At 59.1% G+C, this 12,061-nt stretch overlaps 1 protein-coding gene across 2 annotated transcripts; it reads right to left on the bottom strand.

Annotated features, from left to right (window-relative positions):
* Positions 1 to 4,869: 4,869 nt before the first annotated feature.
* Positions 4,870 to 9,568, bottom strand: LOC141972880 (maestro heat-like repeat-containing protein family member 7). Of its 2 annotated transcripts, XM_074930925.1 has the most exons (11): positions 9,089 to 9,568; positions 8,792 to 8,941; positions 8,478 to 8,632; positions 8,035 to 8,182; positions 7,522 to 7,659; positions 7,240 to 7,416; positions 6,763 to 6,918; positions 6,272 to 6,373; positions 5,794 to 5,896; positions 5,577 to 5,636; positions 4,870 to 5,069 (listed from the first exon to the last, which is right to left on the bottom strand). In XM_074930925.1, the coding sequence occupies exons 1-11, from the start codon at positions 9,095 to 9,097 to the stop codon at positions 4,936 to 4,938; spliced, it is 1,332 nt and encodes a 443-aa protein (XP_074787026.1). In that variant the 5' UTR covers positions 9,098 to 9,568; the 3' UTR covers positions 4,870 to 4,935. The 2 variants fall into 2 exon arrangements, with proteins under 2 accessions (XP_074787026.1, XP_074787025.1); XM_074930924.1 differs by having other exon boundaries at positions 7,240 to 7,659.
* Between the last annotated feature and the right edge of the window lie 2,493 nt (positions 9,569 to 12,061).

The following is a 12,061-nucleotide window of genomic DNA, read 5'->3' as shown; positions in this document are numbered from 1 at the left end:
ATCTCCGTCCTGCGGGGCTGTCTGTCCGTTTGGGGTTTGCAGCCGCCCTCTCCCGGCGGTTTCCTTCGGCGGGTTCGCGTGCTCCTTAACGCGCCGTGAGCGGCCGCGGCTTTGCACGGCCCTGCCACAGTTTCTGGCAGCGCTGCCGGTCTCCTGCAGTGTTCTTGGGCGGGCACACGGCTGGCGGTGCGGGTGCTGCTGGTTTTGTTGCTGGTTGGGCGTGTGGGGGCTGTTTTTTTCAGGGGAGGGTGATAAGGAGCAGGCTTGAGCTGAGACTGGTTTTTGCTCGCACTCTGTACTGCCCTAGCGAGCCCCAGAAACGTGGCCTGACGTGCCACAAACGGTCTTTCCCGGGGAGAACCGAGGGATTTCTCGATGGCCGTGTGCTGCGTGGGACACCGGCCATAAGCCGGGTGGCAGGTGGCCACGGGGTTCCCAGGAAGGTTAATGATGAGAGCTCCCCGGTTTCTGGCAGTGAATCCCTTTGTTCTGCGGCTGATCCTCCGTGAGCCGAAGGGTAAGAGGGATATACGGGGCTAAACCTCAGGCTGCTGCAGAACAGTCCTAAAGGCCGTGTCCAGCCTGCAGAAAGCAGCTTGACTGCCCGGCGGCTTTGGTTGTTTTCTTTAACGGAAAACAGCAGTGCTCGGCCTGATCTTTTAGGGTCTTTTCCCAAACGTTTTCCTACTGTATTCTATTCTTTACTCCTTGCTGTTCTGTAAGGACACTGTGTGACTGGAACTTTGAGACAAAAGCCGCCTTAATGGCAGAGTCCAACCCACGTGAAGCTCAGAGGTGAGCTGTGAGCTTATTTTGCATCATCCGTGCAGGACTTGGTTCCTGCTTTGAGATCTCCCTGCCTTCACTCTGCTGAACTGCGCTTTGCGTTGCAGTAGCAGCTGCTGTCTGTAATTGTGTCTCTCTCGTTGCACAGGATTCCTGGCTGTATCAGACCGGCTGCCTGAAATAAACGTGGACTGGCAGGGTCGGTGGCTTTGTGACCATCAGGCGCCTTCTGGAGGAGGCGGTGGGGGAGCAGAGAAGGTATTAGGTGGCTTCTTTTGTTTGTTCAAAGCTCCACGGAGGTGATTTTTTTCTGAAGTGGAGGTATTTGGGGAAAGTAACGTCGTGACTCTTGGGAAATACCGTGTCGAGTGCTCAGAGTGTTTTGGCCTTGGGTTTGGTTCTCTGTTCTGTCCCTACCACTTGTCCCCCAGTCTTGAGCTGCTCTTGGCTTGAGGCCTGACTTTAGGACAGTCTGGGTACTGAAGTAGGTCTGGCCGGTCCCTCGAAGCCTGTGAACTCGGGGTCTGAATTGTTTTTGCCCTTGGGAATTGTCTCTTCTCTAGTATTAGTCCAAAGATTACTGTTTTACTGCGTGTTAGTCCCGGGCATAATGGTGTTTGACCTGGCAGCAGGAGGTGGTGTAACCTGGAACAGACTCCACTGACAAATGGATCACGGACCAACAGATTGTTTCTTTCCCGCCTCAGATGGAAACTAGTTGATCTGAAGCTCTTTGTCCTTACTCAGGAAAAGGGTTTCTGGTTTTTTAGCCTCTCCCTTTGAAGGTCGAGGTGATTCACGGAAAAAAGACTCTAAAACTCGAATAGAGTTATAAAGCAGGTAGGTTTACTCCGGCCAGGGTGCAAGGGGATTCCTCCACAAAGCTTGCACACCCACCACACATTTTACCAAAAACTCATCGAGTGTGGATATCCGTATTCATTGGGGTACATAACCCAAACGTACATACGCATGAGTAGGGCTGGGTTAGTTAGAAAGGCAGATGCCAGCAGGTTATGTCATCTTTGCACCTGCACATTGCCTCCTGGTGGTCGTCTCCGGGGGACTTTGGGAGGAAGGCTCAGAGTCTCTCTCCCTTTTTTTTTTTTCCCCGGAGCATGCACAGATTCTCTTGGCCAATTTCTTGAATAACAAGAGTGTTTATCAGACGGTTTACTTTCTGTCTTATCGAAGAGAACCAATAGAACTTCTACCATTTGTATATGGCTATCGTTACTTGTTAGCAAAATTCCAACTAGTTAGAGCCAGCTGTTACTCAAGGCCAAAAGTATAAAAATTTGTTGAACATTGTAATCCTTGGTAGATTTTCACAGAGAACTGCTTCGTTTTGATGACTCCTAGTCCTTGGTAAATTCCACAGAACAGTCTGGGCAAGCAGGATTCTCAGCAATATTAAAAAAGTATTATAACTTGCTGTAAGTAAATAAATAACTTGCTAAGCAGTTTTCTATAAGTGAATAAGTAAATAAATCTCAAAACAAGTAATCATTTCTCTGTATCAATTGCTGTTTCTTGCATTTCTGTTCCTTGAAGAAGGGGAGGGGGCGCCGAAGAGAAGGCTGCATCCAGAGCTCTCTTTCCTCTCTTGCGGAAGGAACTCCAATGTTAAGCGTTGTTTCTCTGCTCCGGTGTTACAACAGCACAGCCGGTCGTTTGCGGGATCACGGGTACAGTTTGCAGTGTCGTGTTGAAAGCAGAACCCGGTCGTGTTCTGCTCCTCTGTTTGCCAGTTCCCTGCCGTGTGGTGTTGGTGGGGGGCGCTGGCAGGTTACGCTGGATTGTGGGAGAGAACCCGCGGCTTTGCTGCGCCTTGGGGCGGGGAGACGGGGCTTTGCTGCCAGCCCAGGAGCATGGTAAGGGATCCTTAACTCACTGACGTTCACGGGATGCAATCTTCAACCGAGAAAGACCACCTCAAAGATCTCTGTCCAAATGCTACTGAAAACCCCCCAGGGGTTGAGAAGCTTCTGGAGAGCGCTGCGGGTTCGCTTTGTCCGAGCTGTTCCTGTTAGTGGAGAGTGAGAGAGACCTGGGCACGAGGCCCTCGGTGACCTTCCCTTGCAGGGGCTGTCACAGGGAGACTCTGTGGTTCAGAGCTCCGGGGCCTCCCTGGCAACTGTTTTAAGCCTTTCTGTGTCTCAGGGCTTTGAGATGAGGTCAAACAGGAGCTCAGCTGTGGGGCTGCCCGATGAGTTTCCTGCTCAAAGCCTGCAATTAATTTCTTTGTCGTGACTTCGCAGGGCTTTGTGTGCGGGGCAGTGCCGGCGCTGCTCAGGTGTTCTTTACCCATGAAGCGAAACAAACTTAGAAAGAGAGTTTTTGAACTCCCGGTGACCTTTGCAAGTGTCACTTCTTTTTGCCAAGGGAATCCCACTGAGGACAGAGGATTATGCCCCACGCTGTCCCCCTGCCCCCCAGGCGCTCACCTTCGGCCCCAGCCCGGTGCCCACGGCCACGTCCCCTGGCACCACCACTGTCCCCAGTGTCCAGCCTGTGGCTAAACTGGTGTTGGTGGCACCTGCGGGTGGGATTGGGGTGGGACCAGCTCCATTAAAACCAGCAGCTGCCAGTTCCCGGCCTCTCTCCCTCCAGCTCCCACTGACCCCCCTAGTGCCAGTGCCCCCCCGCCGTGCCCCTTCACTTCACCCCGCTCCAGCTCCCCCTTCGCCGCCGGTTCTGGGGAGACTGTTGGAATCTTGAGGGGAAAATGGAGAACTGGGGGGCCAGTGGGATCTGGGCGGGGGCTAAGGGGGTTTTGGAGGGACCAGGGCAGAGGGGGGGAAATGGGGTTTGGAGCGGCCACAGGGGTGATTTGGGGTCCCTGGGGTGTCTGACCCCCCCTCCGTGTGTCCCCCCTCAGCAGCTTCTGCTGCCTCAGTTGTACCCCGAGCATGTCAGCCCTGACTGACTCCAGTACCAGTGCTGGGAGGCACTGCAGGTGCTACTGGGAGGAACTGGGAGAGGGATGGGGGTCACCAGAAGGGGTGCTGGGAGGGCACTGGAGGGCACTGGGATGCAGCTGGGGGCTACTAGGAGGGACCTGGGGGGACTGAGAGGTAACTGAGGACTGGAGACACTGGAAGGTGGTTGGGGGCCACTGGGAGGAGCCAGGGTGATGCTGGGAGAGACTGGGAGGTAACTGGGAGGGAGGTGCTGTAGGTGAGGTAGCTGGGAGCACTGGGATGAACTGGGGGTCACTGGTAATTGAATGTGGTGGGGGACTACTGGGAGGTGTCTGGGGGTTAAAGAGAAGGACTGGGAAGTAGCTGGGAGGGGGGGTGGGGCAGGTGGTGGTAACTGGGGGTGACTGGGAGCACTGGGCAGGCTCTGTACAGATCCTGATGGGCGCCCTGACCACCCGGGTGGTCCTCCAGGCCGTGGGGGTGGGGGACGGTGCTGCCACTGTCACCAGGGCCACCCTCACCTGGGTGCTGCAGGGTGAGACCCCCAAAGCCCCTTCTCACCCCAAAACCATGCATGGCCGCAGGATCCATGTTTCACCATCAAATCCCCCAATTTTACCACAAAACGTCCACGTTTGACCCCCAAATCTCCCATTTCTGACTCCCAAATCTCCCTCTTTGGATCCCAGATTTTCCCAGTTTGACACCAAATCAGCCTCAGCACCCCCAAAATTCCTATTTTTCATCCCCAAACCTATCCTGAATCTCAAAATCCCCCAGTTTTACCCCCAAATCTGCACCAGCACCCCCAAAAGCCCCCACTTTTGCCCCCAAATTCTCTTTGGACCCCAGAATGGTCTAGCAACTAACCAGTGCCCAGTCAATACCAGCCCAGCTCCCCAGTACAGGAGAGGATTTTGGTGCTGGGACAAATGGTGACGTGCCAGCTGGGCGCACGGGTGCCTTTTCGTGCCCTGAGGTGCCTCGGGAGGGGCAGGATGGGCTAAAGCTTCCCTCCTCCTCCTCCTCCTCCTATCTGGGCTGGATGTGGGTGCGCGGTCCTGGGGGCAGCGGTAGAGGCCGGGGGGGACACTGCTCAGCACACTCAGGGGGGTCCCCGTGGGAAGGACGCTACGGAGTCCCAGCGGCTTGTGGCTGCAGCTTTATTTAAAAAACTCATTATTCCAGTACGGCCTTTTTCCAGAGCGTTCTGTCGCTCGGAGGCTCAGCAGAGCCAGCAGCACAGCGACCGCAGGCTCCATCTTGATGTCAGACTCTGCTCTGTGGTCAGGCTGGAGACGGTCTCGGCTGCCAGGGCCCTGACGGAGAGTTCCGAGTCTTTCCTCAAGGGCAGGAGCGCTGCGAGAGAAGGGAGCAGAGCAGCCGTGAGCCCCCAGTGCCCGCAGGGACCCCCAGGGCCCCCCCAGCCCATGCCAGCCCCAGCCATCTCCTTCCCTGCCAGGAGGAGCCGGTGAGACACCCGGAGTGGCTGAAGCTGCTGCTCAGGAGTGACCCGTGTGCCCCCGACACACAGAGGGGCTCAGGACTGGGCCAGGCCACAGAGTCATTTTTTCGTTTGCCGTTCGAGCTGGTCTAGAGTTGTGTGTGGCCTCAGCGAGCCCGTGTATTGATCTGAGCATCCCAGCGTGGAGTCTGGACATCATCAGCCTCCTGGCAAGGGGCAGGACAGAGACGGCTGTTCTTTCCCCACAGATTCCCTTCCTTTTTGGTGAGGAAACAAAATTCCTCCAATTTCAAGACCTTACTAAAGAGATATGCTAACCTATGTGTTAAGACACAAACAACTTTCTGAAACTGCTCGTCTGCCCCTGGAGCATTTTCCTGCCCAGGCTGTCCCCTACTCACTGTTGCAGATCTGCCACACCCTCTCCTGGCTGAGGGTACTCCGGCGCCGCACAGCAAGCCCTGGGGCACAGAACTGATGTCAGAGCTCTGCTCCCCATGGGCAGGGCTGTCCCCCGGCAAGGACAGCACCCGAGGGCTCTGGGACCCATCAAGGCCCCCAGCGAGCCCACCAGTGGGGACTGGGGCTGGGTGGCCCGAAATGGGTCCGGGGACTCACCGATGAACCTGACGGCCGCCTCCCGCACGGTGGCCTGAGGGTTCTCCACGTAGGGCAGGCTCTGGCGCAGATACTCGTCCACGCTGTTCCTCTTGTGCGTTATCTGAGGGAGCACAAGGGCACGGGGCTGGTACGGACCCTCCGCAGCCGTCCGGACCAGTCCCTCCCGCCAGCACCCCCGCTCCCTCCCAGTGAGTCCCGTCTCCCAGCCGGGAGCCCCGTGGGGCTGGGGCCAGAGAGAGCCGCAGGCAGAGGGGGCTGGGGGTGCCGAGACCCCTCCGTCCCGCTGCCAGGGCCCAGCTGGGCCGGGCTCTCCTGGAGAAGAGCCCCTGGGGGCTGCGTGCTGGAGGGCAGGGAAGGAGGCTGCAGCTGGAGCAGCGGGGCTGGGGCAGGGCGGCGATGCAGAGCGGCACAGCCCCCCCAGGCACGGCTGCAGCCCCCGTCCAGCCCGGCCCGGGGGTTTGGGGGGTGTCCTCACCAAGCAGTCTCCGATCAGGTGCGTCTGCCCCGTCTCGGCCGCGGAGCTGAGCCTCCTCCAGCCCAGGAAGTCTCCACAGGCGCTGAGGGTGTCCCAGGAAGCCTGCGGAGAAGGAGAGGCTGGGAGATGGCACCAGAGCCCAGGGAAGGAGAGCTGGCATCCTCCTGCTCTGGGCCTGGCTTTGAGCTGGGGGCACGGGGTGATCCCGGGATTGGATCCCCCTTCATTGCTGGGGCCATCCCGCGCTCTGGGAGCCGGCCCCGACTGAGCAGGGAACTGTCTGTGCCAGGTTCTCTGGCCCTGCTCGTGCTGGGGCTGCAGGGACCCTTCCTGTGGGCCGGGGCGACGCCACCTCCCCCTCCAGCTCTGCAGCACGGGGACCAGTGCAGCGGGACCCCGCGGTGACACACGTTCCCATTGTCCCTCAGGCCCAGGCCACCCCCGTGGTGTCAGCACGCCCCTCCCCGCGACACCACTCGCTGTCACTGCACCTTGGCCACGCTCTCGACCTGGTCGCTGGTATGGAAGTACAGTGGGATCAGGTTACTCTGCACTGTCTTCACCATTTTTTTCTTGTTTCTCCCCACTGCAGTCTTCATGATATCTCTGAAGAGGCTGATGGAGAGCTCCCGCACCCGGCTGCACTCCTGGCAGGGAGGAGGACAGAGGCAGCTCAGCACCAGCTGCTCCTCGCCCACGGGGAGCAGGGGCGTTAGCGTGGCCGGCGGAGAGGAGCTGCTCCGGGGTCGGATCCTGAACCAGGAGCCGTCGGCCAGTCCCGCAGCTGCGGCTCAACGGCCCCGGAGCCCTGAAAGGCCGCGGAAGAGGAGCGGGGAGGGGAAGAGCCCCCAAAGGCTACGCAAGAGGAGTAAGGGGGGAGCCCTGCCCAAATGCTTCCCGCATGGCCGCGCTCAAAGGCAGCCACATTGCAGCCATCGCCTCGGCTCAGGCTCCCATGGCAGCCTTACGTCATCGAAGAGGGGCAGGAGCTTCTCCACCAGCTTCGGGGAGATGAGGTCGGCCTCCTCCCTCTTCATGTGACCCATCACGTTGATGAACAACACCAGAGCCTTGCTCTTGACATCGGCGTTGGCGTCCGTCAGGGTCTCCAGTATGTCTGGCAGCAGCACTGACATTTTTCTGGCCTGTACGAAACACACCGTTGCCTGTTTGTGAAGCGGTGAAAGACGCCCCCCACCGCCCCAGCCCCCGGCTGCCGATGTGGCTCCCCTTGCCGACCCCCCACTCACCGTTCCAGGTGTTTTCGAGAGCATGACGAGGCCCGTGAGCACCAGCGAGAGCATCACCGGGCTGGGACGCCTCAGGTACCTCTGGGTTTCATAGAGGGCAGCAAAATCCGCCTCATGAATGTCAGTGCAGAGCAGGAGCTAAAATGGAGACAGTGGTGAGACCAGCAGAGCTGCAGGGCTCCCTCGCCCCCGACCAGCACGCTCCATGGCAAGGGTCTCCTCTCCCCCTGCGGCCACCTCAGAGTCCCCACGTCTCTGACCCAGGACCAGCAACCGCCTTGACTCTGGTTTCTGCCCCTTCCCGGGGTCTCCAGGCTGCGGAGCTGGGCAGGGGGATGCCGGCAGGGGGGAGGGCAGAGGCTGCCTGTGCCGGGACAGGCTTGGTGGGGCCAAACCAGCGTGGGGTGGGCCCGAGCGTGTGGCACAGGGGTCTGGCTGGTGCTGAGCAGGGGAAGGAGGAGGAGGTGGAGGAGGAGGAAGGCAGAGCGCTGGGGCTGGGCGTGGGTCACTCACAATCATGGGGTAGATGCAGGCGTCCTCCGTGGCAGAGCTGAACACCCTGCGCAGCCGCCGGTCCTGCAGCACGTCGACCAGCTGCAACAAGACGCTCCACAAAGCCCAGCGCACGGAGATCAGCACCTCCCACATGGCCATGGCCGCCCTGCGGAGCCAGAGCCAACTCGCTCAGCAGAGCTGCCTCGGCTCCTCCGGAGCCCGGCCCTGCCCACCCCCTCATTTCGGGGTGCCCGCGGAGGCAGAGGGGGGTGAGGTTCTGTTCCCATGGGGCAGGGGCTCTGCTTGGGCCGGCTCTGGCTGCAGGGGGAAGCGTGGTGGGATGGAGAGCCCTGCCCCTCGGGGATAGATATCCTGCAGTTTTCCGTGGGTCTGGCAGCCGGAGAGTCTCTGGGCCACTCTCCCCGTGGGGAACGAGCCCTCAAGGCTCTCGGGGCCGGTACCTGTCACACGTTGGAGAGATCCTCAAGAGGCTCCTGACCGTCTCCCTGGGGCTCCAGTCTGTCAACACCAGCAGCAGTGAGTCCAGGCTCTTGCGGGCTGGCTCCGTGCGGACGTGCTCCACATATTTGTGGATGTATCTCATGATTTCTAGCACCTGGAGGGGACATGGGTAAGGATGGTGCTGCCGTTCCCACCCCTCCCTGCTGCCTTGAAATGGTTTGGGGTGCCTGAGAGAGCCGGGTTAGGGCAGGAGGGAAGAACAAGGCTTGACACGTCTTGACACAGGAGGACGGTCCAGCCACGGGGCACTTACATCCGCCAGCCAGGACGCGGGGTCCCTCACGGCCATGTACACGACATCTATGCCCTTCTGCCTGTCCTGGACATCGTCTGACGTCAAGGCCTCGATGGCCACGAGGAGAATGTCCGTCCTCTGAGAAGGCCGGAGGTATTTGCCAAACACCTACGGGAAGAGGGATGGGGGGAAGACGTGTCACTCTGAGCACGCCGACGGTGCTGCACGGCTGATCAGCTCAACCGTCCCTGGGTCCCTTTGCTCGCACAAGCTGATGCCACGGACAAGGGTCCCTGCGAGGGGGGAGCTCATTACCTTTGTCATGTCGCTGCTGTCAAGCCAAGAAAGCAACGAGGTGCTCTCAGAATCGCACCCTGGTTGGAGCTCTGTGAGCTCTGGCTCCTCCTCCGGCAGTGTCTCGCCTACAGGGAAACAGGGAAGAGTCGGTAGGACACGCCACCCTCGCCAACGAGCCTCCCGGGCGGCGAAGAGCTTTAAATGGCCCCACGCCGAGGGAACGGGGTCCCGGCATCGAGCCCGCCCCGGGGAGCCGTCTACTCACCCATCTGCAGGGGCTGGACCATGGACACCTCGTGGGGCTCTGGAGGAGAGCTGCTCTCCTGGGGAGCCCCCACCTCCTCCCAAACCACCCTGGGGCTGCTGGGGGGTCTCTCTGCCATCTTCAAAAATGGAGGGAAGTGGTTGAGGGACCGGGGGGGGTTCAGCTTAAACGCCGGGGGCGGTGGGGAAAGACAGGCTGTGCTCAGGCGTCTCCTCGCTGCGCTCCTGCCCTGTCCCTTCCCCGACTTGTCAGACCCTGCGGGGCTGTGCTGCTCAGATACGGTGCCGGGGGTGACACGGAGCGATGTCACAAAGGGGTCACATTGTGACGCGTCACCCAGGCCGGGCGGGGCAAGGGTTCCCCTGCGGGGGATGGGGACCATGGGCCATGGCTGCTCTCGAGGTGCCCCCAGGCCCCCACCATGTCCCCTCAGCGCCTTCCTGTACCCCCCGGCTGGTCCCAGAGGGTTCACACACCCCGGCACAGCCCCCGGGCCTTCTGCTTTGGTCGCGACAGAAACACTCCAGCCTGCCCCGACTCTCCCTGGCGATCATCTGAGGCGTTTGCTCGCCCCTGTCCTGTTCTCTCCCGCACTCGCAGAGTAGCTTTAATCTGCTACAAGAGTGTCCTGGGTTCAGCTGGAATAGAGTTCATTTTCTCCAGCTGGGAGGGGCACAGGCCCAGGGCTGTGTTTTGCGATGGCAGGATCTCCGTTCTGTCGGGGTCGCTGGCCGGGAGCGGGCTGGGTATCGGTCGGTGGGTGCTGAGCAATCGCCTTGTGCATCACCCATCTGTACTTTCTATTTTTGTTAGTGTTTTATTACCATCAGTAAACTGGTGGGTTTTAATCTCAACCTACGAGTTCTCCTTGTGTCCCTCCACTCTCTTCCCCCGTTCCCCCGACGGGGGGAGGGTGACCGAGCGCTGCGTGGTGTTTGGCTCCGACCGAGTTCAAACCACCAGAGTCCTTTTTGGGGCCCAGCGAGGGGCTCGAAGGGTCGAGATAACGGCAGATGGGGTCAGGGTGTCATAACCATTGGTTAAAGCATTCATTACATTGGCTTATCAATTGCTGGGCATAATGTCCATCACTTGGCGCCTTAAAATTTCATCACCTCATTTGCTGTCTATCGTCCCCCTGCTGCTGCTCACCGCCCGTGGGAGCTGGGTTAAGATTTTTGTTCTGCTGAGCTGTGTAACACTGATCGATGGCACGATGAAGTTGTCAGTCCTGAGGCTACTTACAACTGTGTTTGAGAATTTGGGGAATTTTGAATATCCAACTAACGTGGTCATCTTACTGCTGGGAGCCAGTGTGTTCCCACGTGTGGTTCAGGCTTTGTTCAGGGTTAAGCAGCTATTGAAGAGCATCACCCGGAGATCTACCCCAAGGCTGGAGAATTCTGAGTGGCTGGGGGTGTGGGACAGCACGGGCAAGTGCCCAGGACAGTGGCACCGCCGGTGTATTGGAACTTCACTCCCAAACAGGCGCAGAATCCCGAAAAACTAGTCAAATATTTGGAAAAGGTATGGTGTCACCTGGGTAATTCCAGAGACCCAGCTCACTGCAACGTGCTGGGGCCTGGCCCGTGCCTCCCGAGTCAGTGTGCAGAGGTGAAAGCCATCCAGCTGGCCTTGGCTACCGCTGAGTGAGAAAGGTGGCCAGTGCTCTGTCTGCACTGACCCGTGGGGAGTGGCAAATGCGCTGTGGGGGTGGTCACAGCAGTGGGAACGGGGCCACGGGCAGCGAGAGGCAAACCCGTCTGGGCTGCTGGGTGAGGGCGAGGTACTGCTGCTGGGGTAGAGAACCTGGCTGTGAAAGTACGGCGTGTAGGTGCTCACGTACCCGAGAGCCGGGCCACTGAAGAACATCAGAACAACCAACAGGTGGACTGAGATCACGGTGGCTCGAGTGGATCTGGACCGGCAGCATAAGGGTGAACAATTTCTGGCTCGCTGGGCCCTTGACTCCTCAGGCCATCAGGGCAGAGATGGAACACAGAGACGGGCAAGTGACCGAGGGGTGGACTTAACCCTGGATGTTACTGCACAGGTGGTCCATGAATGTGAGACGTGTGCTGCCATCAAGAACCAAACGGTTAAAGCCCCTTTGGTACAGGGGACCATGGTTAAAATATAAATATGGGGAGGCCTGGCACACTGATTCTATCACGCTCCCGCAAACTCGGCACGACAAACCCTGTGTGCTTACAATGGTGGAAGCAGCCACTGGTTGGTGGGAAACTTATGCCGTGCCTCATGCCCCTGCCTGGAACAATATTTGAGGCCTTGAGAAGCAAGTCTTGTGGTGACACGGCACCCCAAAGAGGATGGAATCAGACAATGGGACTCATTTCCAAAACGGCCTCACAGACACTTGGGCCAAAGAACACGGCCCTGAGGGGGTGCGTCACATCCCCGGTCCTGCGCCAGCCTCTGGGAAATGGAGCGGTACAACGGCTGCTGAAAGTGCCCCGAGAGCACTGCGGGGTGGAACTTTCAAACCCTGGGACGTGCATTTAGCAAAAGCCGCCTGGCCCGTCAGTCCCAGAGGATCTGCCAAGCAGGCCGGCCCTGCTCAGTCAAACCTCCCACGTGTGGCAACCGAGGCACGGATCTCCACTGAAGTGCAGAAGGAAAGACCTTTATCCTTACAATAGTACCTGCTTATGCTCTCGCCAAAGCTCTTACTTCACAATTAGCAAACCAGCAATTAGGCAGCTCTC

The sequence above is a fragment of the Athene noctua genome, chromosome 36 (genome assembly GCF_965140245.1).
Source record: "Athene noctua chromosome 36, bAthNoc1.hap1.1, whole genome shotgun sequence".
NCBI lineage: Eukaryota > Metazoa > Chordata > Aves > Strigiformes > Strigidae > Athene > Athene noctua.
This window is presented reverse-complemented; position numbering and strand designations above follow the sequence as displayed.